Source organism: Colletotrichum orchidophilum (assembly GCF_001831195.1).
Source record: "Colletotrichum orchidophilum strain IMI 309357 chromosome Unknown Scaffold_114.1, whole genome shotgun sequence".
Lineage (NCBI taxonomy): Eukaryota > Fungi > Ascomycota > Sordariomycetes > Glomerellales > Glomerellaceae > Colletotrichum > Colletotrichum orchidophilum.
Genome location: NW_019173070.1, coordinates 82016 through 107365, shown reverse-complemented (window position 1 = coordinate 107365; position 25350 = coordinate 82016). Strand labels below are relative to the sequence as shown.

At 55.2% G+C, this 25350-nt stretch overlaps 6 protein-coding genes across 6 annotated transcripts; 5 read left to right on the top strand and 1 right to left on the bottom strand.

Annotated features, from left to right (window-relative positions):
• Positions 1–2853: 2853 nt before the first annotated feature.
• CORC01_11015 (histone acetyltransferase subunit 3) lies at positions 2854–5001 on the top strand (the record flags this gene model as incomplete). The annotated part of the gene is made up of 2 exons (XM_022622642.1): positions 2854–3322; positions 3491–5001. 2 exons carry the CDS (start codon positions 2854–2856, stop codon positions 4999–5001), a joined length of 1980 nt encoding a protein of 659 aa, XP_022470862.1.
• Positions 5002–5537: 536 nt separating this feature from the next.
• CORC01_11014 (uncharacterized protein) lies at positions 5538–5895 on the top strand (the record flags this gene model as incomplete). Its single annotated transcript, XM_022622641.1, has 2 exons — positions 5538–5601; positions 5672–5895. 2 exons carry the CDS (start codon positions 5538–5540, stop codon positions 5893–5895), a joined length of 288 nt encoding a protein of 95 aa, XP_022470861.1.
• Positions 5896–6750: 855 nt separating this feature from the next.
• CORC01_11013 (urease) lies at positions 6751–9625 on the top strand (the record flags this gene model as incomplete). The annotated part of the gene is made up of 5 exons (XM_022622640.1): positions 6751–6771; positions 6876–6962; positions 7034–8220; positions 8295–9186; positions 9305–9625. The coding sequence occupies 5 exons, from the start codon at positions 6751–6753 to the stop codon at positions 9623–9625; spliced, it is 2508 nt and encodes an 835-aa protein (XP_022470860.1).
• Positions 9626–10642: 1017 nt separating this feature from the next.
• Positions 10643–12159, bottom strand: CORC01_11012 (HMG box protein; the record flags this gene model as incomplete). Its single annotated transcript, XM_022622639.1, has 2 exons — positions 10643–11497; positions 12013–12159. 2 exons carry the CDS (start codon positions 12157–12159, stop codon positions 10643–10645), a joined length of 1002 nt encoding a protein of 333 aa, XP_022470859.1.
• Positions 12160–18812: 6653 nt separating this feature from the next.
• Positions 18813–21870, top strand: CORC01_11011 (heterokaryon incompatibility protein Het-C; the record flags this gene model as incomplete). The annotated part of the gene is made up of 5 exons (XM_022622638.1): positions 18813–18936; positions 19004–19561; positions 19632–19811; positions 19863–20407; positions 20458–21870. 5 exons carry the CDS (start codon positions 18813–18815, stop codon positions 21868–21870), a joined length of 2820 nt encoding a protein of 939 aa, XP_022470858.1.
• A 1261-nt stretch (positions 21871–23131) lies between these two features.
• CORC01_11010 (glycosyl hydrolase family 45) lies at positions 23132–24224 on the top strand (the record flags this gene model as incomplete). The annotated part of the gene is made up of 3 exons (XM_022622637.1): positions 23132–23437; positions 23738–23960; positions 24118–24224. The coding sequence occupies 3 exons, from the start codon at positions 23132–23134 to the stop codon at positions 24222–24224; spliced, it is 636 nt and encodes a 211-aa protein (XP_022470857.1).
• Positions 24225–25350: the final 1126 nt, after the last annotated feature.

The window sequence follows — 25350 nt, the reverse complement described above, 5'->3', positions numbered from 1 at the left end:
GTAAGTTGCTCTCATGGCGAGTAACGAAACGTTCTTACGATAACTGCAGTGTCCAGAAGATCACGGTTGAGACGCCAATCCCTGGGTGGCCCAGGACCCTGAAGAGCTTCTCAATCAAGCCAACCCCGCCAGCTCGTTGTCCAGGTCCTAGCGCGGCCGCGAGGGTGAGGTGAACAAGCGTTGCCCATGCCAGTGCCTGTGGGCCAAGTCATGTCAACCAATGGCCAGAGCACATGGGCAAAGCATCTGGGCATCGATCTCTTAAGCTTGTGAATTGGAATCGACTGAGCCAATGCGCCTACTCCAATCCTTTCTTGGTTTAATGGCACAGGAAGCTGTGATACACACCAGTCTTTTGCCTCCGTGCCCATGGGGTGCTGGGTCTGCACGTGGGGACAATTACATTGTTTTTGCCGTAGTTCCCATGCTTCTTCGCCTGTACCGAAACTTCAGTGTTCTCATCGCAGGAGGTGGCATTTAGGATCCAATTGCATAGAAGTCTCTATCAGAAGGAAGAGGAACCCGATGTTCATGAATACTCTTAAGACTTGGGCCAAATGGTGCAAGGTAACCAACCACTGGATGAGTTTCGCGGTGCGGATGACTTTCTTGACAGAGCTCATAGTCATCAACGCCCGCTTTCCGAACTGGCGCATAGGCTACCCAATCGATAGGCGACAGATCGTCTATTTGAGCTACTATGTAAGCTATGGCATTGCTTGGTGCCATGCATAGTCGCAACATAATGCATCGACATGTGGTGGGATACAGATTGTCCAGGGTTGGGTGAGCAGGACACGATGCCAATGAGAGAAGGGCTCCAGAGCACATGGCCCCCATCGACAGCCCCTAAGGAGCTCGCCAACAAAAGGAGAGTTTCCCATCCTCGAAGGAGTCCCTAACCTCTTGTGGAGGTTCATGCTACATAGATGATCACCTGAAGAGCATTGAGGGTGGATTTCATGTTCCGCCGTTGGGGCACTGCCGACTTTATCCATATGTGATAGCCGAGATGTGCTGAAGCAATAGACGAATGGATGGATGCTCATGCCGGCCATCTTTGATTTGGTTGCCGGCTCGCAGGAAGCGCCTGATGCCCTTCAAGTTGAGAGGAATGCCCATACCACGAGTCTCAGTTATATCTACTCTGACGTGTCCTTTGTCTTCATGGACTTCTCGATCCACATGCGATTTGGAAGGTGTTCAGCCATTCGCTTCGATAGATATGAAGTTTTGGTAGTCTTGACCGGGCCGCTGATGTTGCTACCGGTGCCCGGGGAATCAGCGGATCACACTGTACGAATCGACAACTAATCATGTATTTCGCACAGTACAGCGAACGGTGCTGTCTGCTTCCTCGCAGCTGCTTCAGGTCGTTCTTGCGCCAAAGCGAGTTTTATCAACAAGCAATAATAAGGTAAGGTAGACCATGCGTTCGAAAGTGACAAGTGAATTGCAATTAGCGATCAAATACGCTGGCTTTGGATTCGAGGTATTCTGCAATATATACATATTCGGATGCACATATCGTGAGCTGTTGAGCGGTACCAGTCGCGATCGAAAGTGCATTGGTCTGATTCCTCCCGGGGCAGTCTGAAAATAAAAGCCTGTGTTGATTACAAGTCGACATCATGATGATAGCCTCGAGGTGCAGAATTGGAACGAGTTTAAAGCCAGGCTTACTGCTATCAAAAGATACAGAAAGAACCAAGGGAAATGCTTTCCGCAGTGGAAGCGGAAGTGGAAGCGGCCTTACTCACTACGACCATGGGCTGCACTGTAGAAGAGACTAAGATCTTTGAAGGCGTCTTCTGCTCGAATGGAGTACCCAAATCAAAAAGGGCCTGTAGGATAAATTGATAGAATTCAAGTGATCAAGGCCAACATGGCTTTCGGGCCGGGTTGATCAAGTCGACGGAGGACGGTAGTGGAGCCGGCCCTCCTAGGCGCTGCACCCGTTGCGGACAAGCCGGCCATCTTTGCATATAAATCCAGATTTGCTCAATAACCGCCAAACTAAGGAGGCGAAATGTAAAGTAGCTTCCATTTCTGTACATCTGTCTTGTTACTTCCCTCGCACTACGTGTTCTCTAAGCTCTATCGTGGCCCCTTGCGATTCTTCGTGACGCCTTTATATTCCGCGGTACCTTGTACTGAAGCATCACATCTGTAGCGAAGCTCTTACAACCTAGCAACATTCCAGCATATCCATGGCCCCTTGCTCATAGGGGCAATGCCATCCCAGAGCATTGCATTTCAACTCACAGGTGATTAAAACGACCTCATTATGAGGGTGCCCAACATAGGTACACATACCTTAGATGACAAGATGAGAAAGCCCCCATGCGACCAGGCATTAACTATATTCGAAGAAAAACAGTCGACCACAGATCTCGAGCCTCTCACTACCTGATGCAAGACTGCCGATTTTGTGAGATGGTAGCTAACGAAGTCACCAAAGCTTACCCAGTACCTGTGCTAGCTCGCTTGCCTTAGGTAAGGTACCTAGTTCCCAGAAGCAGCCCCCCCATTCTAGCGCTGATAGAGCACATTCCAATGTACATCCCCCAGACTTCCGCGGGTAACCCCAGGGTGCGTGCAAGAGGTAAGCTCGGGCGGTTCGACCCATACTTCCGCGACCAGTGACCAATCCAGTAAGCAGGTTGGCTGTACGAATACAGGGCGGCGCGATCTCGACTGCCATCCAGTTAACGCTTGACATCAAAGGCCCAACCTTCACTTCGACACAGCAGATCCATCTCAACCCTCGACAAGGACGACGCGCAAGATTCAACCTCATCAAAAGCCAAAAGCCAGCCTCCACCCGAGAGCGCTCAGTATAGGCAGCCCGCGATGCCGCCAGCTGCGAGCCAAAAGGGCACCGGCAAGAAAGCCGGGCCCGGTGCTATGCGACAGCGCAGCCGCAACACAACCCCGAGCTCCGTCATCCCGTCCGCCAACTTGCCCCCCATCGAAGCTGTCGATACCGAATATCTCGAGCTGCGTGTCGAACAGTTCCGTAACCTCAACTACGATGACCTCGTAGACCAAGGCGCCTCCAATGCCGTCATGCCCGACTCTAAGAGCCTTGATGGCATGATTGCCCGCCTGCAGCGTCTGCAGGAAACCATCGACAGACGAAGCAATTTCTGCGATAGGGGTATGCGCATATTAGCCAGCACGCGCAAGCAATACGTCGACGTCGACGAGCCCACCGAACCCGCCGCAAAGGCCGAGGGGGATGGCAAGAAGACGGGCAAGACCAACAAGAAGAAGAGAAAGGCTGCCGATACCCTGGCACCACCCCAGGAAGGGGGAGTCGGTAGGTCACTACCCTTTCTTGGCCCTGTGCGGTCTAGTGCTCTTTCACGCTTTTTCTTGGTTTGTTCGTGGGGCATAGGATGCTCACCGAAAGCTCACCTCGTCACCGCACGACTAACCTGGAATCCTCGTATTTAAATTCAAGTACTGACCTTGCCTGCTGCCACAGAGCGATCATCCCCGCTTAGGGAATCCACTAAACCACGAAAGCTTTCGCGCGACTCGGCCAGTTCTTCCCTTTCACCCGTCGCGCCTGCAACACCATCAGCAATGGAAGTCGACGAGAAGAAGAAAAAAGAAGAGGCCCAGGAGGAGGGGGAGGAGGAAGAAGAGGAGGAGAGTTCAGAAGACGAGGGCGCGCCGCCCAAAAAGGCCCAACCCGCTGCGCACACCTTTGGCGACGATCCCTCCACTTTCCCCGATCCGACTGTCTACGAAATTCGCCCAACACACCCAGGCATGCCAGAGGAGGAGATGAAGGAGATCTTCTCGGTTGCCGTCTTCCCAAAGACTGACCTGGCCGACCTCATCGCTGGCGATCCTCCCGACAAGGATTTCAGCAGCGCCAAGCCCACGAACCAGATCAGCTTTTCGACCTTCTCGACGTACATGGAGCCCTACTTCCGGCCCTTTGCTGAGGAAGACCTCGGATTTCTTCGAGAGCGCGGCGATCGCGTCACGCCTTTCCACATGCCCAAGAGGGGCAAGAAGCACTACTCTGAAATGTGGCAGGAGGAGGATGGCGCCATGGCACTCGACAAACCTCAAAATTCGCGCGAACAACTGGCGCCCAACCAGGCTCGTGGCGCGATTGACAACATGGACGACGAGGTTGCCGAAACAGATAAACTCTCCGTCGGCCCATTGCTGTCACGATTGATGCAAGCGATGCGACCAGAGAACCGACCCCAGGCGGATGAAGAGAAAGGACCGAACGGCGTCACCAACGGAGACATTGTCATGAATGGAGGTAGCGTCAATGGAGAGAATGGGGATACACAGCAGAGCGTCGTCGACGATAAGGCGCCGCCGCCTGTGCCACCCGCATCTTTTATGCCCGAGTCAAACTCAGAGGCATGGAAGAAGGCTTCGCATCCAAAGTTGGAGTACACGCAGGTCGACGAACGGATCAAGCAGGAGCTGAAGCATATTGGGTTTCTTCCCCAGGAAGGTAACTTCGAGACAGAGTACGACGGTGCGTTCGACGATGAGGTGGCAGCACGACTCCGCTTACTACAAGGTCGTCTGCGGGAGCAAATGCTCATCAACGGTGCTCGCAAGTCTCGGCTCACGGAGCTCGTCAAGGAGCGCATGGCCCACCAAGAATACCAGACAATTCTTGAGGATCTCGACACACAAGTGCAAGCCGCCTATCTCAAGCGGACCCGCACAATGGGCAAGAGCAAGAAGAACAAGAGACCCGGCGGAGCTGGAGGTGGCAGCCATGCTGTGGGCGGCGCGGCTGGTATGGCCAGACCGGGCATCGGTGACATGACGAAGACCTTGATGGAGCGCCGAAAGCGATGGATCGATACCATAGGATCTGTATTCGACGACGAGACCTTGGGCAAGGTTCCGCGTGGCTCAGATCCTGAGTCCTCCATCTTCAAGGCTCCTGTCATGGCTGATCTGATGAAGAGAGAGAAGTCGCAGTGGGACGAGGAAGTCGAGGAGGAGTAAGGCAATCAGCTCACCCGGCTGAGGAAAACGGATGATTGTCAATATGTTATGACTAGCACTGGTACATGGTTTGTTAAGGTCCTGGGTTCTCGGTTCTGGGCGGCAAAAATTTGGAGTGGCAGTCGACTTTCGGACTGGACTCGGTGGATGGCGTTAGGAACAGCATAGAGGACTGGATGTGACAAGGTCTCGCCCTGGAGTTGGTACGGCAAGTTTGTGGCCAGATCAATACTTGGTTGTTTTATTGAAGAAACTGAGATACCAAAATTTCCCCACGCCCTCATTAGCCCATGGTTGCCGTTAGTTGTACCACTAAGCCAGTGACCAAGATCTCCGTCGGAAACCATAGTTGCATCCACCATCGGCTTGGGTGACTGTGGCTGCCCGTGGGAATACCTGGATGCTTTCCTTGGGTTGTGTTTCAAATTGGCAGACAACTCTGCTTTGAGGCTATCCATGTTGATCAGCCTACCTTCCCCTCTGCTCGCTTTCTCCGAAACGTCGTAGGTCAACTAGATATACACTCCCCATCAACCATGAAGATGCGTTTCCTCGTCCCCAGCGAGCTGTTCTCTGGATTTCAGGCCTCATCGTCCGCCTGTAATTGCCCCCAACCCTCCTCACTTCTTTACTACTGCTGCTTGAAATCATAAGATGAATACACTCCTAGGGGCTCTTGATAAAGGCTACCTCAGCCAGGGTGTCATCCTCACCGGCTTGAAGGGCGCCTCTGTACGTGCCGCCATGACAGAGCGATACTATGACATACAGACTAACATCCTCCGCGTCCCCCCTCACCTCGGGTTCTTCTCATGGGGACTTTCTCATCCACAACGTGCCGAAGGCTTCATCTTCGTGAGATGGGCGCAGTTCTGCCAGTGGGCTGTGTCCTAAGCGCTGATTTGCAGGTTGTTCGGCAGTGAGAATGAGTTTCTTGAGACGCCGATTCGCGGGGGTTTAGTTTTACTTGAGGCTACCTAGATATGAGTGCGCATGGTATATCTGGTTGGCATGGCAGCAAGCAAGGATTGAGGATTCACTGTCGTGTGTGACAGTACCGTATACCGAACACAGTACTCTGGTATGAGTGATGATGTATGACTGCATAAGTCGTAGCATTCAAAGGCTCGGCAGGCAGACTGCTCCTCCGTATGTTTTGGTTCATCTTCACATCGCGACGTGGGGCGTATGAGGAACCAGTAGTTGGGAAGTTGAGCTCTCAGAGGATCATGACTGTCATCTAGGTATCAAAATCTCGTGATGAAATGTCCCCCACAATGTTGAGTAAAGCACCGAATGAGAGAGCAACGGCACTTCAAGCGGCTAGGTGGAAGGGCCTCGGAGTTTACAGGTCAATCTTCTTGGTCAGCTTATCGCCTGCAATTGGACGTAATGCCTATTATACAAATGAGAGCCTTATATTGGCCAGGGGCGGTTTGGCAGTCACTCCTCAGGGAACCTTCCTTGTGCGGGGTAGTGGAGGGCCAATCAAGCCTCCATTCGGGGGCGGAGTACCTATCCCAAGAGGCCGGGCCTTATCATCATCCCACCTTTTTCGCAGGTGGCCGCCGGTCCAGGCCCGTGGGCGGCGCAAACGGCCGCTTCTCACTATCAAAGACGGCCACCTACCTGTAATGTCCATGGCGCCAGCGAGACTTCTTAACCCGTAGTTTGATACTTTTCTCTCATCAACACCTACAACAGCTCATTAAGACGGATTATCTGGCTGAAAGTCGACACTCTGCCAGGATGCATCTCGTCCCCAAGGAGGTTTGTCCTGTCCATCTTGCCAAAAGTGACCTCTTACACATCCCTGTCGCCTTGGCAGAATTTGGTAGAGACAGTATTGTTAACCCGGGACGTCGTGATTGTAGCTCGATAAGCTCGTCATCTCTCAATTAGGCTCCCTGGCTCAACGGCGGCTTGCCCGGGGCGTCAAGTTGAACCATTCTGAAGCAACGGTACGAAGATCCCAGTTTGCGGTGCTATCGCCGTACTCAAAGATCGTGGGCACTAACATGTTCAACTAAAGGCACTCATCGCCAGCAACTTGCAAGAGCTCATCCGTGATGGCAACCACACCGTCGCCGACCTCATGAGCCTGGGTGCCACCATGCTGGGGAGGAGGCATGTGATCCCCTCCGTCTGCAGCACCCTCCATGAGATCCAGGTCGAGGGCACCTTTCCCTCAGGGACCTACCTCGTGACTGTCCACAACCCCATCGCGACAGACGATGGCGACCTGGCACGCGCCTTATACGGGAGCTTTCTGCCCGTGCCCAGCAACGACCTCTTCTTGATGCCCGAGGTAGCGGCGTACGAGCCCAAGAAAGCACCTGGCGCCGTCGTCACCGCAGTACGCAAGGTCGCGCTCAATGAGAAGCGCAACCGCATCAGGCTCAGGGTGAAAAGCAAGGGCGACCGCCCCGTCCAGGTCGGCTCGCACTACCACTTCATCGAGACGAACCCGCAGCTCGAATTTGACCGCGAAAAGTCGTATGGGTACCGCCTAGACATCCCTGCCGGCACGTCGGTACGTTTCGAGCCGGGTGATGTGAAGACGGTGACGCTCGTCGAGATTGGTGGCCACAAGGTCATCCGCGGCGGCAACAAGCTAGCCTCGGGCGGCGTCGAGCTCTGGCGCGCAAAGGAGATTGTCGAGAAGCTTCAGCTGGCCGGGTTCGCACATACCCCGGAGCCCGCGGCCGTCATGAACTTTGCCGAGGTGTATAGCATGGAGAGGGCGGCGTACGCGACAATGTTCGGACCTACCGTGGACGACCTGGTCCGGCTCGGCAGCACCGAACTCTGGATCAAGGTGGAGAAGGACTTCACCGTGTACGGTGACGAGTGTAAGTTTGGCGGCGGCAAGACGCTGAGAGAAGGTATGGGTCAGGCGACTGGCCGGCCGGACTCGGAGTCTCTGGATATGGTCGTCACCAACGCCCTCATCGTCGACTGGACGGGCATCTACAAGGCCGATATTGGCGTGAAGGACGGTATGATCGTAGGCATCGGAAAGGCGGGTAACCCAGACGTCATGGACGGCGTGACACCGAACATGATTGTCGGCAGCTGCACGGATGTCGTCGCTGGCGAGGGCAAGATCATCACTGCCGGCGGCATTGACACCCATATCCACTTCATCTGCCCACAACAGGCAAACGAGGCCGTCGCGTCAGGTATCACCACCATGCTTGGAGGCGGCACGGGACCAAGGTGAGAGATGACTTTCCCCTGAAGAATCAGTCAACGGCTTCTCCATCGACCGACCGACTGACCACCCCTAATAGTGCCGGCACGAGCGCCACAACCTGCACACCGGGCAAGAACTACATGCGCGAGATGCTCCAGGCCTGCGACACCTTGCCCCTAAACATCGGCATCACGGGCAAGGGCAATGACTCGGCGCCCGAGGCCCTGCGCGACCAGGTCGTCGCCGGCGCCTGCGGCCTCAAGCTTCACGAGGACTGGGGTACCACGCCCGCCGCCATCGACACCTGCCTCAGCGTCTGCGACGAGCTCGACGTGCAGTGCCTCATCCACACCGACACACTCAACGAGTCTGGCTTTGTCGAGTCCACCATCAACGCCTTTGCCGGGCGCACCATCCACACCTATCACACAGAGGGCGCCGGCGGCGGCCACGCGCCCGACATCATCTCAGTCGTGGAGCACCCCAACGTCCTGCCGTCCTCAACGAACCCGACGCGGCCGTACACCCGCAACACCCTGGACGAGCACCTCGACATGCTCATGGTCTGCCACCACCTCTCCAAGAACATCCCCGAGGACGTGGCCTTTGCCGAGTCTCGCATCCGCGCCGAGACCATTGCCGCCGAGGACGTGCTTCATGACCTGGGTGCCATCAGCATGATGTCGTCCGACTCGCAGGCCATGGGCCGCTGTGGCGAAGTTGTCCTCCGCACCTGGAACACGGCGCACAAGAACAAGGTCCAGCGCGGCTACCTGCCCGAGGACGAGGGGACCGGCGCTGACAACTTCCGCGTCAAGCGGTACGTGAGCAAGTACACCATCAACCCGGCCGTCGCGCAGGGGTTCGGCCACCTCGTCGGCAGCATCGAGGTCGGCAAGCTCGCAGACCTGGTGGTCTGGGACCCGGCGTGGTTCGGTACGAAGCCGAACTTGGTCATCAAGAGTGGTCTCATCGCGTCCGCGCAAATGGTAAGTCTCTCTCTCTCTCTCTCTCTCTCTCTCACACAAAGATAGACACACACAAATACACACACTCTCTCTCTTTCTCTACATCAAGATGAACATCAACTGACCAGTCTTCAAACAGGGCGACCCCAACGCCTCAATCCCGACGGTCCAACCCATAATCGCGCGCCCCATGTTCGCGCCCCTTGTGCCGGCCTCGTCAGTGCTCTTCGTCTCGGCCGCCTCCATCGCCTCGGGCGCCATCGCGTCGTACGGCCTCAAGAAGCGGATCGAGGCCGTCAAGGGCTGTCGTACGGTCGGGAAGAAGGACATGCGGTTCAACGACAGCATGCCAAGGATGAGGGTCGACCCGGAGAGCTACACTGTCGAGGCGGACGGTGAGGTGTGCACCGCGGAGCCGTCTGATACGCTTCCTTTGACGCAGGCTTTTTACGTCTACTGAGGCGGACGGCGTTTTTTATTTCGCTTGGCTGAACGACGGGGTTCACAGGCTGTTTGAGGTGAATCGGCTGGGGAAGTAAGCATCGATGAGAAAATGTTATTTTGATGAGTGGCAGCACTATGTGTGTTGGTGAGCCGTTGTGTGAGGGGAAAGGAAACATTTGAAAGCATAGCGGCAAACGCGAGGAGCTGGGATATTGGGGGTTTCTCATTAATGACATATGAGAAAGCTATGAAGGTTTCCAAAAAAGCAATACAACATTTTTTATTACAACGAAACCACATGGACAAGGACAAAGAAAGCTTGGCTGTCGTTACGATGAAGTAATGCCAACACGTCTCCTCCCCAGGCGGGTAGATTTAGGCTACACGCTGAAGCAGGACATGCATGCATGCAGCCTCAGATACTTGTTTTCCTCTATGAAGGTTGATCTACTGACATGAACATTAAGAGTACACCACGTCGTTCCCCTTAGCCTGTGATGTACAACCAGAAATAAACTCCTTGAGTGAGCCTCATCGCCCATCGCCATCCAGAACAAGCCGACTTAAAATACTCTTATTCTTCTCACGGGATTGCCCATAAAGGTCAACGTACAATCAAGATTGTTGATTCTCATGTCCATCATTATACATACAGGACTAAAAACAAGCAAAGCCAGCCTGAACCGAAGCCATTGGATCCATAAGGTACCGCCCACCTCGAGTTGGGGCGTTTTGTATTCCTCTCACACACACGTCCGTTGGAAACCGTCCCTAAACCACGCCTTGTGAAACCATACACACCGCGTGCGCGCGCAGTACACGCAATGACTGAGGACCGAAATAGATGTCGTCCTTTCAGTCCTTTCCTCCCCCCTCAGTCCAGAATCCCCCCAACGGTACGTCTGCGCCAATATAGGACAGTGAAGGGGGTCGACGACAAGCAGCCGCGCGACGAGGTATCATCTTTGCAAAAACCCAGAAACCTAGAAACAAGAAAGAAAAAGCGAGGAAAATGATGAAAGAAGCAACATGCTTAGTTCTTGCTCTTCTTCGCTCTGCTCTTCTTGGCGGGCTCCGCTGACTCAGTGGCGTCGGCGGCCTTAGTTGATGTGCGACGGCGCTTCTTGTCAGGGCTTGCGGGAGTAGCAGCTGCCTTGGCCTCGGGCTCAGCAGCGGGGGTGGCAGTCTTGCGCTTGCGGGTAGAGGCGGGCTTCTTGGGGGTCTTGACGGGGGCGGGGACCTCCTCTTCCTCCTCCTCTTCACCGGGAGCGTCGACGGTGTTGGCCTGGTTGAGCTGCTCGGCAATGGCATCCTCAACATCCGGGACAACGTCAACAGGGTTGATCTGAATGTTGTGCTCCTCGGCGTACTTGAGAGCGGCATCGTCATCCATGTTTCTGGCGTCAAGGTTGCCACCCTGCTTGTAGGCGTGAACACGAGCCTGGTAGAGGCGGAGGTTGTACTGGTAGGCGTTGTTCCAGCCGGCCTTCTCGGAGGGGTTCATGGCCTTCCAGCGGCGCTGACCCTCTTCCTGCACGGCACCCTTGGGGGCAGCATCACCGAGGTCATTGGCAATGATGGGACGGGCAGTCTGCATGTAAAGGAAGTAAGGTGTCAAAGGGCGCTTGGGAGCATTGGGGTCGTGAGTGCGCTTCTTGCGCTCCTTCTTCTCTTCGACAGGGGCAGGGTGGTAGGCAACGCCGGGCTGGAGACCCAGTGCGAGGGGAGCGATGTTCTGGGCGACAGCGTGCTCCAAGTTGACCAGGGGGTGGTCGATGCCCGGGATGCCATCGTTGGCAGATTCGCCAAGGAGCAGGCTGGTCTGGCGATAGTAGTCCTCGGAGAAGTTCTTGATCAACTCCAAGATGGTGATGAGGCGCTGGTGGACCTGGTATGGTTGTTAATATTATGTCTTATTAAGCATGGCTGAGCGACGAGTAGCAAAGAGCGAGAGCGTGTAGCGTGTAGCGGAAAGCGTGTGAAGCTGAGCTGAGCAGAGCTTGAAGAGCTTCTGTGGGGCACAGCTCCCGCGGCAGACGCGGGGTCACATTGGGCCATGTAAACAAAACGAGCATTCTGACACCGCGTGGATTTTCCCAGTGCCACTTTCTCGAAGCACATGGGGCTGATCAATTGCGCCTTTCAGGCTGGGCTTTCAAAGTTCCAGCTGGAAATCCAGACAGCGAGCACACAAGCACATGATTGACAATTTATGCCGAGATGTGTGTTGAAAGTGGCAAGGCGACAAGATACTTGCTGTCCGACCCAGTGGGCACCAGTGAAGAAGCTGGCGCACAACTCGACGCTGGGCCATTTGGCTCGTGGTCGTGGACCGGGTAGAGGAGTTGGGGGAACAAAATAACGCGAAAATCGAGGATGTGAAGAACGGAAAAGATCTCTTACCGAGTCGCGGACGCGAATAAAACCTTCGACGTCAATGTGTCTCTGGGGGATCTGGAGAGGCTGCACGGGCTGAGCAGGCGCAACGGGGATGGCGGCGACGGGAGGCTTAGGGGCCTCGGCGGCAGCCTTCTTTGAGGGGCGAGGCATTGTGATGGTGGTGTTTGTGGTGGTTGTGGCGGAGTGAGGATTTAGGGCCGATGGGCGCTGTAATCAAATAGAACGCTGCTTTGACGCGACGATGGGAAATTGTCTCTCGCTGGTAGGAGGCGAGAAGGTGCTGGTGTTTGGTGGAGTGTTTTTCTTGCTTGAAGGTGGCGCGAAAATTGAGGGAAAGGGCGACTGAGTTTGGGGGGTTCGGTGCCTGGGAAAATGAAGAAATGGGGGAAAGGAAGGAAAGGGCTGGGAGGTTGGGGGGAGGGCCTGAGCCGAATATGTAGTGCAGCCTGGGTGGGAGGGGTTTGGGAGTGATTTGGTACCTTTCTGGGGGCCAAGTGGGAAGGAAGGGGAGAGGAGAATTTAAAAAAATTCGGGCACTTCGCTCTTACCCGCCCCAAAAAAAAAGGTGAATTGGACGACTTTGGGGGGGGCCTGCTCTGTCCCCCCCATCTCTCTGTTTCTCTCATACTTTTCGCACCCTGGGCTTCAGGCTGCAGCGGCAGAACACCCAGCCCGGGTAGCTTGCAAGTTTATTTCCCGCTTCTTGCTGAACATCACCAGTGCTGCCGCTCCAGCTGTTCCCGTCAAGTCGAGGGTTCGCCTTACCTTCCATACCTAAGCTGAGGGGACGGGATGTACAAAGTCCCCACGTTCCCCGTATCTTCTGTCTTCACTGGTGCCACCTAATGCAAACCTTGCTTCCCATCCTCTCTCTGCATCCCGCCCTCTGACCTGCTCGACTCTGTTCGCCTACCATAGCAGCAGCTCAGGTACCTCTGGCACCTTCCCTCAATCACATCATGCGACGCGCAAAAAGTGCCCCATACCCCTGCAACTCCCAAGGGGATGCATCCACCTCAGCGCTGCTAATCAGTAATGGAAACCAAGAGAGAAAAAAAAATGCCCTCCAACCTGGCCCGATCAAGTCACGCCCACCTCAGCTCCCCCGGCCAAGAAAGCTCGCCAGAGGTTATGCCGCCTCAGCATCGTCTTCTTTGTGCCAATGTAAGAGGCAGGCCGCACCTGGCCTCCACCAGACCTCTTTCCCAGGGCTTTCAGCGCCGGCAACGATTCCCACTGCACACGACGCTTCTATCTGGGCAGCCCGGTCAGGGCAACGAGAAGAAAGCAACCACTTAGGTTTCCATCGCGCAAAAAATGTACAGCGCCAGCCCACCCAGCTCCCGGCCACCGGAAAAGAGGCATGACAGAGCACAGGGAAAAGGCAAGGCCATGTGCACATGCTACAAGCTTTTTTTTTCCTGTGTCCCGCCATTCCACTCCCATCCCCTTAGGTTACCTTCCCTCACCGAAAAAGGTACCTACAGAAGGTACCTCTACTCCTCCCCGGTCGGCATCCGCATTGATTGCCGCCCTCAGCACAAATGGACTCGAGCAGCGAGCCTTCCATGTAGGAAGTCTTTTTGCCGTAGTCTGCTATTGTAAGTCAATTGACTCATGATTAGAGATCCCCTCATCTTGGGAGCAACTGTATGTTTTTCTCGTTACGTATGGCATATTCGACCTGTTTTGAGCATGTGCACAACTTGTTCGTGGCTGTTGCGGACGTGGAAGTGGTTTCATCGCGGCATCTGCTGCGCTGTTTCTGGTTCTGATGCTCCGGCGGTACTCTCACTATACCTCCAGCGGGGTGGTAATGCATGGTGACGGGATCCCTTGGAGTTTTCCATTACACTCTACCACGCTACCCTCCGGGCCCTCCCTCTCTCCATCACCGATTTTGGGCGGCCGGCACCCACATTTCTTGTGCGTGAGGTGCACCATGAGTCCATGACACACCTCACTTCATTGCCCTAGCGGTGTTGCCCTGTCGCCCAATGAGGGCCCTGCATTTGGGGTGCTTTCCTGGCAGCGTCCCGCCCGTTTTCGAAGGCCACCAGTGGATCGCTCAGGAAAGAACACAACACACACGGCGCGCTTGCCCTCTGTACAGGCAGGGAAGGGGGAAAACAATGACCGGGGAGTTGAGAGCCCGACGGTGATTGCACTGCCCCCTCCCCGACCGACAATCTCTGGTCCCCTCTCTCTGTCTCATCGCTGGCTTTGTAAGTTTTTAGTGCGCTGTCCTCAGGGCAAGCTTTTAAAGCAGCAAGGCTTCTGGGGACTCGGGTGCCTCCGCCTGTGTCTGCCTGAAACTGACGCGACACCTCCAGCTCACTCCTTGGTGCAGCAGCAGCACCACCACCACCACCTCCTCCACCACCACCGTACTATCCCGTTCCCTCGCCCTCCTGGTCCCCGGAAACTTCTCGTTCCCTACAGCCCAGCCCATAGCAGCGGCCGACAGCGGCCATATTCTCAGGCCTTTCCCCACTGCTCTGCCTGGCCATCTCTCATAGTCGCCAAATTCAGAGCTTCTGGCCCCGTTATCGCAGCTACCTTAGACTAGACTGTCCGTCCTCGCTCGCTTCTTCTCCGTTGTTCAGAAGTGCAGACTCGACGAACAGGACGCTGAAAGCCTACTCCAGCCGAGGCCCCCTCGTCTTTGCTTCCCAAAAACAACACGGGTACCTTCGGCCAAGTACCACGAACCCAGTCAGTATCGGCGAGGCAGTACCTACTCTGCACTGGCTGCATAGTCAGGCAGGCACTGATGTGCCGAGGAGTCGTCGTCCACCGGCGCTCTACCTTACACCTCGTTCTCTTGACGGTCTTTCAGCGGTCCTCAGCCACATGGGACATAGTGCCCTCGTTGAACGTGTTCGCCAGACGGCCGCCCGAGGAGGTTCGGAGGCACCCCGCTCACTCAGGTTCAGCACCGAGCAGCTCGGGTTGCGCGTCCCCATCCACAGCGAGTACTCTCCGGCCTAGCTGCCTCGTTTGGTTTGCAATCTCAGTTCCCACGAGGCATTTGCCCAGCGCCACTGGAGTCCAAGTGACCATCTGTTTCCCGCCGTCAGCTGGTACACCTGCTGCTCATCTTTTCATACGAGCACACTCCGGTCCCCTTACCCACTGCTCCCGCTCGCCCACAAGAGACTGAACTGCTCCTCATTGCTTCTCTGTGACCCCCCCCCCCACCCCCCCCCCCCCCCCCCCCCCCCCCCCCCCCCCCCCCGCCCCCCCTCCCCCCCCGCCCCCCCCCGCCTCCCCCCCCCCCCCCCCCCCCCCGCCCCCCCCCCCCCCCCCCCCCCCCCTTCCTCAACGCCTCGTACACCTAGCTCCAGGCACCTTCCTGAGCGGCAGCGGCTCGAATTCTCGAGCACCAGCTCCGAGACCTGGTCCGTCGCTTGAGCACTGTCGTCAGCGATGCTGTTGCCAACGACTCTGCACCACATTACTGAAAAGAGTCTATGCGCTGGCAGCCGCTGAAAACTGGAAATGCCGTACTTGAAGCAACATGCTCCCGTCTAGGCTCACTGAGCTATCAGAAAGCTAGCCGTTTCAAGGGCGTGTTCGACAGCAGCCCTCTGGAGGATCACAAGCATCCTGAGGCAAATTGGTACAACACGCTCTGAAAGCAAGCGCTTTGCCGGACATTTAGACATGATGCTGTTCAAGTTGCCGACCCATGCCCGGGCATGTTCCCTAAAACTTGGGAGCCGTTGCTATTGCTCTGATACTTCTCCGTGATGCCCCTCAGAACAAGGCACCGTAGATCCATATCAAGCCCGCGATGGCTGTACACAAGAGCCACGGGAGGCTCTTACGATGCTCTGTCAACCTGCAGGACTCATCATTTTTGGCCGTGTTGAAGACAGCGTGACAGGTCTGCCATGACAGTCATATCCACACGAAGTGAAGTTGATGAACTGCACACACGTCCATCTCACTTTCTGGGCCGTACGTGTCAACACGACAGAGGCTCTTCACAGTCGAAGCACAAGATTGCGCCGGCCTGGCGATTTGCGAATTCCACGCAACACACCGAGTCCAGACCGCAAAACTCCATCGGATTGTATAACCGACCCCCACCTGGCCCAGTGCCAGTTAAAGAAGAAGACAAATACACAGTGGCTGCTTACATCAAGCTCTTTTCACTAGATCGAATATCAGACTGCCCAGTTGATTCAATATTTGTTTCGACGAAAGACATAGAGCTCATCTTGTTGCATTCAGCCAGTTTTCAGAGTTGCGCAGGTTGGGCAAGAATGCTGTTGCTGCACGTGATGAACTGGCACGGCCGCTTCGATTTCCAGATGGTTGAGCAATCCTCATACCAGGCACACGAGAAATAAGGTGAGTCTGCGTATGGTCGCTCTGTTTAGTAGAAGATAATGCGGGCTATCCCGTTGCTTCTGGTGAGTTGAATTCCCGCGAGGCGTTGATCAACGGTCGCCAACGCGTGTTTCTCGCCTAATCAAAACATCGAGACGCGACTCGGCAGACGTTCTGTAACGGCCTGTCTCATCCCACCCTGGAGAGCCACAGAACCAGCGGATCAGGCGCCCACCCAACGCTCCCGCTGTTTCTAGAGGGGGAACAAGACGTCTCGTATTATCCAGTGATCACCTTGGATCGAAAGCTCTTTCGAGCCTTTTCAACTAACTGGCTGACATCAGTCACTGGAGACCTATGACGGTTAATTCTCAGGTCCCGCTCCCAAGCTATTCCCTAAGCTGAGCTTGAGGGACCAGCCAACGCACAAATGTGCTGCATCATCACTGATTTGCCCTTGGAATGAGTTCAATGAGTGTCTCGGGGGAGTGGAAAAGCAGGAGATGCTCTAACGATAAAGTAGTCTCACGAAATCGGCGATACAGTGTTCCGCGACATGATTCCTCGTCCTACGCGCCATCATCGGTGATGATGAGATGGGGCATCCTTCTGGCACCGCAGAGCTGTCGCCAATAGAAGGCCAGAAAGCTAGCGACCGTTCCACAAGGGAAAGCTGAGCTCAGCCCCCCACCACTCCTCTTCCTCTCCTCCCCTCCCCTCCCCTCTCCTTCCGGTGACACAGGAGCGCCCCCCGCCGCCAGAAACCGGCTTGACCGCCAACCGTCTCATCCCGTTTGGAAACGACGAGACCCCCTATGGAAACTTGACGAGGTGAACTCGCGGCCGGAGGCAACCCAGCCAGCCGCCGATTCCATTGGCAGCGGATCGGCCCCGGCGACCCCCCTTCCACCCACCTTCCAAAGGCGACCTGGAACAGTGGAGGTGAACTGTTGCGGAGTGAAAAGCCTTCCAGCAGTGTTCAATTTTGGAAAAGTCTATTCTCATGACATTCCCAGCGCAGCGAGTTCGCCACAGCTTCTTAGTCTTGTCCCCTGTCTTCTGAACGCTGAACAGACCGCCAGCTGTTGATCAAGTTGCCGACCTGATGATCCGTGTGATAAGGGTGTGCCTGTGTCCAAGAGTTTGTAGGTATTCACTGCAGCGATGAAGAGTACACAGTAAGGAGTTAAACTCATCCGTACTTATGGATCCCCTCTCGAATCGACGCCAGGGATCTGGACAAGGCCGCAGCTTCCAATTCCCACTTCACTCAACGTTATCTGCGCCTGCCCAAGCAACGACTCCTCCCAATACCAGGCACGAATATCCGTATCTCAAGTAGCAAACTCCTTGTCGGTGAAGGCTGCGTTATTGCACCTTCATCACAGATATCCGGACTTCTTCTTCTCCCTTCGATTCAGATAATCACCGGCCCAGCCTCGAGAACATAATCGGATCCGTACAACCAGCCAAAGCACCGCGCCCTTGTCGCAGGTTTATTTTCAGCTGGCAAGGCCTTTCATTGCCTGACGCGCGCCTGCACCCGCACGTCGGACAGTTAGCACCACCGCGAACCAGCATCCCGAGAGGACCGACGATCAGCTACCTAACCTTACCGAATCGAATCCACACAGCTGCGTTGAGCTTGATGCAGACCCCTGCCCCATCCGAACTGGCCTCTCCCGTCACCGATACTTCATTCCTGTATGTATCCTCCACCCATTCTCTAGGTACCGCGAACTCTTTCCCACCCATGGCGCTCTTTCAACCGTTCCCCTGCCTGTGATTCGAGCTTCCAATCGGCATCCGCAAGCCCCTCCATCGCTACCCACTGGCATTGGTGGGGGAGGCTCTTGGCAGCAGCTATCGCGCAGTAGTATGATGCCATGGCACCTGGGGCTTGGACCACAAATCACCGCAAAACACACTGCGAACGGAGGACGGGAACAAGGTGGGAGGGACGTTGGAAGGAGGGACAGTGACAAGAAGAAGCCTCAGATGGCGGATTGGACTGGGCTGCCCGAGATTGGATGGAACACAGCATTCACAGGCTGTGTGTGCTTGGCTTTGCTTCAAGGTTGTCGGCGCCCTCCTCTTCACTCGAGCCGCCTCATGTTCCTGGCTTCTGATAGCTCTAACAAGTTCCTTTTCCAGTCCCTTCCCCCATGCTCCCGAAGCTTGGAAGAACGCAGTACGCCGTCGTGTTGCCCCTCCACCGTCTCCAGCCCTCATCAAAGCCCCTCCTTTTCTTTACTGCCCTTGCTTGTGTCATATCTCTCTCCTTATTTCAATAGACCATCCCCCTTCCCTCCTGTCAACACAACTTTGCTTTGCTTCTGCATGCGCAAACCCCACTTCACCTTGGCCAAGTCACTAAAACTGTCTCTACAGACTCACAACGAATAAATACTACTGAGTATCAAAAGAGGAGAGAGAACACAAGAGGCACAAGTCAGTCAGTCAATATGCTCGACGCCAGGTCCTACTCGCTGCTGGTCGGCCTGCTTGTGTTGGTATGCCTTGCCCAGCCAACCTACGCCTTTGGGGCTGGTAACATCGCCAGCATTTCCAAGGTCGAGGGCCAGAACTGTGAGTCCCCCTTCATCCGCCAATGAATGCTAGGCAGAGCAGGTCCACTAACTTTGCGGTCACAAAGGGCGCCACGGCGATATTGAAGATGCTCTCCTTACCCTCGCCATGGCCCGCGCGATTGGCGGCAAGAAGTTCAGCAAGATGATGGTTTCCCGTGTCTACTTTGGCAACTGGCTCAGAGATTATTCTCAGGCCATCGATGTCGGTACCGTCAAGTCTGTCTCCGCCGAGGCCATCCGCCTCCTTCTCTGTGTCTTGGGTTTCTTGACCTTTGGCTACGGATCCAAGGAGTTCGAGGTGACGGCCGACCGCCTAGGCTGCTACCGTCCCGAGGACCACATCGACAACCCCAAGAACTATGCCGACAACGAAGATGCCCGCCAGTACGATCGCCGTCTGAGAGGTCCTGTCGATGAGAACGTTGAGCTTAGCATTGACCGCGAGTCCGGCATGAAGAACTACATTGCGAACGAGCAGGCTGGTATCATGACCTCTGCCGCTCACATTCGCAACCTGTTTTCCCGCTGCATCGAGCTGGCCAGAGGATACTCCCGTAATAAGAATGAGGCTGATCTCTACGAGGCCATGCGCCTCATGGGAACTGGTCTGCATTGCTTGGAAGGTGCGCCGATCAATCACGTACCGCCACGGAAACATCTCTTCAGGATATTCGCTAACAAGGTGGTGAACAGACTTCTTCGCCCACAGCAACTATTGCGAGCTTGCCCTGATCGAGCTTGGTGAGCGCGATGTCTTCCCCCATGTGGGCCGTGACACTCAAATTCAACTGAACGGAGCTAGAGGCAACGTCTACCCGATTGTCACTGGTACCTTTGGTGGTGTTGACTTCCTTCACTCTGTCACTGGCGAAGGTAAACATCCTTGAAATGCCCAAAACATGACCAATACTGATAGTACTACAGTTTCCGACAAGCTGACTCAGAATGAGATTGAGGAGCTCGAGGGTACTCTCCAGGAGAGCAAGAACAACGATACCAGCATCCTGCGAAACCTTCTGGACATGATTCCCGATGGATTCTTTGGTGGTAAGCACCAGAGCAACCGGGTGGACGAGCTCCAGAGCAACGCAACCTCGTCGCAGCTCCAGAATATGCAGGTCTCCCCTAGAGAGCCCGAGGAGTATACCCGATACATCCAGAATGTTTTCAAGCAGATCATGCCGGCCATCGAGTTCCATGACGAAATCTTGCAGGGAATCTCTGAGGCCATTGAGAAGATTCCTGTGTTGCCCAAGATTCTTGAGCAGCTCGAGGAGCAGCTGTCCAAGTTTGTCTTCTCAGTCATTGCCCCCTTTATTCTTCCCGTCATCAACCAGATCCGCAACGAGCTGCGCACCGGTTCTGCCGAGATTATTGAGAGCAGTGAGAAGGAGCAGCACATTGTCTTTGACGATGACCGCAGCACTGACCCTACACACTCCATGTTGTCCAAGGACCACTTCACCAATGTAAGTAATACACTTTGGAGCGGACGAGAACAGGGACTAATACTTGATAGATCCTGAACGAGGTCGCCGGCCGCTGTGCTGCCAAGACCCTCCATTGGGTTGTGCCTCAGCTTATGGAAGCCATCGATAACGACAACATCGATGTTAACCGCACCTTGAACCGCATTATCTTTGGTGTTCTGCACCACCCTGCACAGCGCGACATGGGAGATGATGGCGCTCGTGAGGGCCGGCAACAGATCTTCCAGTTCTTCGAGGAGTGGTGGAACAACATGGATAGAAGCCAGCAGGATGACTACCGCCGCAAGCTGAGCCGCGAGGGTGTTCAGCGCGGCGAGAACCATAAGGAGGGTGTCCACGATACTGGGCACGGCCACGGCTGCAGCGGAAAGCTCCACATGCGCAAGCAATTTGGCGAGCCCACTACCTGGGAAGACAAGGTTGCCGACCAAGCTGCGGGCGCCATTCTCGAAGGCGCTTCTGGTGCAATCGCAAACCTCGTTGGTCAGCAGACTGGGGTTAAGGTCCCCACGTACAAGCACCAGCAAGAGGAGGAGGAGAGCGGTGGTGGCGGAGGTGGTCCTGGGGGTCTCATTGGATCCATTCTTGGTGGCGTCTTCAAGAAGGACGAGACGGAGACCCAGCACAGCAGTCGCCGTGACGATGATGGCGGCTACACCCAGACCACGACTGAGTATGGTCACCACGGGAACAAGTACGGCCAGGCTGAGTATAGTGAGACCCAGTACCCTGGCGGCGGCAGCCGCACCGAGTACCGAAAGTACGAGCAGGAAGACAGCTATGGCGGACGTCGAACCAGCGGCCGTGAGTACGAGGAAACCACGGAGTCCCGTCCCTCTTACGGCGGTGGCTACGAACAGCGCACTGAGACTCACCGATATGAGGGCAACACTGAGTCCGGCTATGGTGGTGGCCGACGTGACGACAACGAGGGCGGCTACGGCGGCCGTCAGCAAGAGGAGAGCAACTATGGAGGCGCTTACGGTGGCGGTAGACGCGATGATAATGATGGGGGCTACGGCGGTGGCCGTCGTGAGGAAAGCAGCTACGGCCGCCAGGAGCAGAGCTACGGCCGCCAGGAGCAGAGCTACGGTCGCCAAGAGCAGAGCTACGGCCGCCAGGAGCAGAGTTACGGTCGCCAAGAGCAGAGTTACGGTAGTGGACGTCGTCATGACGAGGGCGGCTATGGCGGCGATGGTGGCTATGGAGGTAGCCGCCAAGAGGAGAGCTATAGCGGCGGTCGTCGTGAGGAGAGCGGCTACGGAGGCGGTAGACGCGACGACAATGAGGACAGCTATGGGCGCCAGGAGGAGCACCATGGCCGTCGCCGTGACGACGATGATGAGCGCCGTGAGGGTGGTGGTGGCGGCTTTGGCGACTTCATTGGCGAGGTGGCTAAACAGTTTGGCGACAATAACAATAACAACAACCGCAGATGGTAGGATCGCTGTGGCTGTTTCTCTTGATGCTTGGCAAACCTTGCTGCCGGCTGCACTTTGGTAGATGACGAATGGCTTATGAACAAGGGTAGCTTGAGGGTAAGCTACGGGTACAGGGTCAACAAAACAATGACAAAAAATCTTGCTGCAAGTGACAAACACACGATGAATGTGTATTCTACGTTCCTTGAGGGTCGAAGGCTCAGGACCACCCGCGGTTGTTGATTTCATGGAACACACCTCTATCATTTGCTCTACTTGGGTAATACTCATCTGTAGTTGCCGTTGACAGATTGAGTGACGTTCGACTTTGAGTCACTTACGGCAGTTAAGTGCCGGGTGAATTTCCTCTGATGCATCCATCGAGCAACGGGAGGGTCAAGCCGACTGATCTCTCACCAGATGGAGAATGGAGACCCTGCCAGATACGTTCCGAATGCTGTCCTGTCTAGTGTCTAGATAGACGACACGACATGGCAGCATCGCCAACGACACAGGTTTGCAGGGAAGGCGTAGTAAGACCCGATCGACCGCGGGAACGTTTGGTGCCACTGAAAGCACGCCCCCCTCCCTCCGGTGGTGACTGACATGGATATTGAGGTGGTTAGAAGGAAGTCATGTTAACTTTGGGTTCGGTGTTGTTGTGGTCTCATTTCTGGTGGATTAGAGTAAACTCAGTCAGGCTGGGATCCGTGGGTGATTTCCTTACCTGCGTACCTATGCACGCCTTGGAGAAATGGACGTAACCGGGTCTAGATCACAGTCTCGAAGTTTTTCCTCTGCACTGAAGTAGTACTTACGCTTGCTCTTGTGAGCGTGAGTGGGGGTGGATTGTCGTTGTTCTTTCGGTGCGGGTAAATTTTGGTAATGTCATATAGATCCGTCCATCTTTCATCTCCCACCCTCTCTCTTCCGTTGATGGAACAAAAGAGCGGGAGAGGAAATCAACGGAGGAAGAGAAAAACCAGTCTTGACAACAGGCAACGGGACGGAGATGGACTTCCTTCTCTGGGGCTTCATATGTTGTCCTCCTCGCTCTTCCGTCGCTAGCCAGATGATCCTACTCTATATTGTATGTGAATTACGATACATTCCGCCCTTGACTCTGCTCAATTGTGTATATATTGTTCGATTGTATATAATAGCTGCAACGCTGACAACCAAGGTTAACAAAGACAAGCAACTCATCACACATCCCGCCCAGTGTACCACGAGAAACCGAACACAGTTACAGATATCCCAGCCCAGCAAGACACACTCAAAAATGCAACTTGCACACCCCCTCACCCTCCTATTCCCGCTCGTCCTGCCGTCCACGGCGCAAGCCCAGTCCTCGGGCACAGGCTCAACAACCCACTACTGGGACTGCTGCAAGCACTCGTGCGCCTGGCTAGGCAAAACCTCCTCCCTCGCCGCAAGGGCCGGGACGATATGCGACCGTGACGACAACCCCCTCTCGGACGGCGGCGCCACGTGCAGCGGATGCGACCCGGGCAGCGCGGCCTACATGTGCAGCGCCCAGTCGCCGTGGCTGGGAATAAGATGGTTGTGCAGTTTACAAATACGGGCGGTGACTTGGGCCAGAACCATTTCGATATTGCCGTGAATTTTTTTTCCTTCCTCCCCTCGGCTTCGCCTTTGCCACCTGTAGGCTACAAATCTTGGGGACCGTCGAAAATGCAGTGGGGGCCGAGAGGAGGTCGGCGGCCCCGAATAAGTGACCGTTTCCGTAATAAGATTGCGGGAAGGAAGCCGTATCCAGGCTGGGCCCTACAAATGTGGCAGAGGGATCCAAGACCACTTCCCACCGATACAAAAGATTAGAGGAGAAAACAATCAAACCCTTGCTAACAATGTATTCTATCAACAGATCCCCGGTGGCGGCGTGGGCCAGTTCGACGCCTGCACGGATCAGTACGGAGCGCCGGCCAACGGGTGGGGCCAGCGGTATGGCGGAGTCAGCTCTCGGGCCGAGTGCGACGGGTTCCCGGCAAAGTCCAAGGCCGGGTGCTACTGGCGCTTCTACTGGTTCAAGGGTATCAATAACCCGAGCGTCTCCTTCCGTCAGGTGACTTGCCCGGCGGAGATTACCAGTAAGAGCGGCCGCAGGCGACAGTGATGGGATCGAGTGACGGGCCGAATGTTCTCCCAGGTTGAGATTCAAAATTCCAGCGCTGGAGTTAACTACAGTCTCCTCTACAATCTGGAAGCCTGAAGGTCGGTGAACTGTCCTTGGAGCATGTAAAGTAGCTGACGTCCGCAGCCCGCAAGCCATTGGGTCATCTGATATCAAAAGTCACGAGCAATACCTGAGCGACCCCAGCCTCGAACGCCTGGGCAAGCCTTTCGTCTCGTAGCTTCGTGGGCGTTGGTGCCAACGTTGATTGAGAGGCTTGATGGCGAGCTCTTCGCAAAAAAAAAAAAAAAAAAAAGCCGAAACACGCGGCTCGCGGAGAGTTTGATAAGCGGTGCATTGAGGAGACCCATGTTACGTCGGTGGTGGTATGCGTTAACAAAGGCGAATAGATTTGCCCCTCACGCCGTCACGCTCTCCCAGTGAGGCTCACCACAAGCACTTCATGACATGAAGCACACCTGCACTAGCCATCTTGGTGCCTCCCGGTGTCATCGCTGCTATCAAGGCTGGCTGTGCTTCGTGGCTGTGGTCTGGGCAGGTGACGGGCAACCGTCAAAAATTTTGAGGCCACAGCCTTACAATACCTAGGATATATAGCCAAGACAGCGAGGCAAAATATTTACTTGGGAATCGAATCTTGTCCGAGAACTCTAAGGAATCGGGGCACAGTTACGCAAGAAAAACCCTTACTACATCGTGGAGTCTGCCATGGTTGGGCAGAAGATACGCGGTGGTAGGTAGGATAAAGTCGCAGCCCGTTCAAAGATTTCTCTTGCGTTGCCATTGCTTCGGGTGTATCTGTGTCGCAGCTAGCCTACATACGTTGGCGAATTAAACGACAGACTAGTTCGTGACGTAGGGGGGCCATCGGCTTTTTTTTGCCGGTTTAGACAGGAGAACGGCGCCAGACCGCCGCGTCCGGGAGTCTCCAGATTGCTGAGAGCGGCGCTGGGGAGACTATGGCCGGCTGTCCGGCATCTTCGGCTGGCATAGAAGGAGTCATGGCGATTGTTGGAGGATTGATTATTCAGATTCTTGAGGCAGGCAACATTCCGGACGAGACCATATTAGTTTCGCCGGAATATGTGTTCTCCATTGGCAAGGGTACAGCAGTAAAATTGCTAGCCACAGGTGTGGGAGATCCCAGTGGATCTGACCCGGGTAGCAGCCAATGTTTCAATGACGTCTGCTTGGGTACCCGCGTCTGTGAGGGGAACCTAGCGCTGGTACGGAGTACTCTTCATGTACCTTTGCTTCAGAGTTCAAGATGCCTTAGTCCGGACGCCGAAGGAAGTTTGTAGAGTGGCATCACGACAATGGAGGTGAAATAAAGACCATGGCCTGCT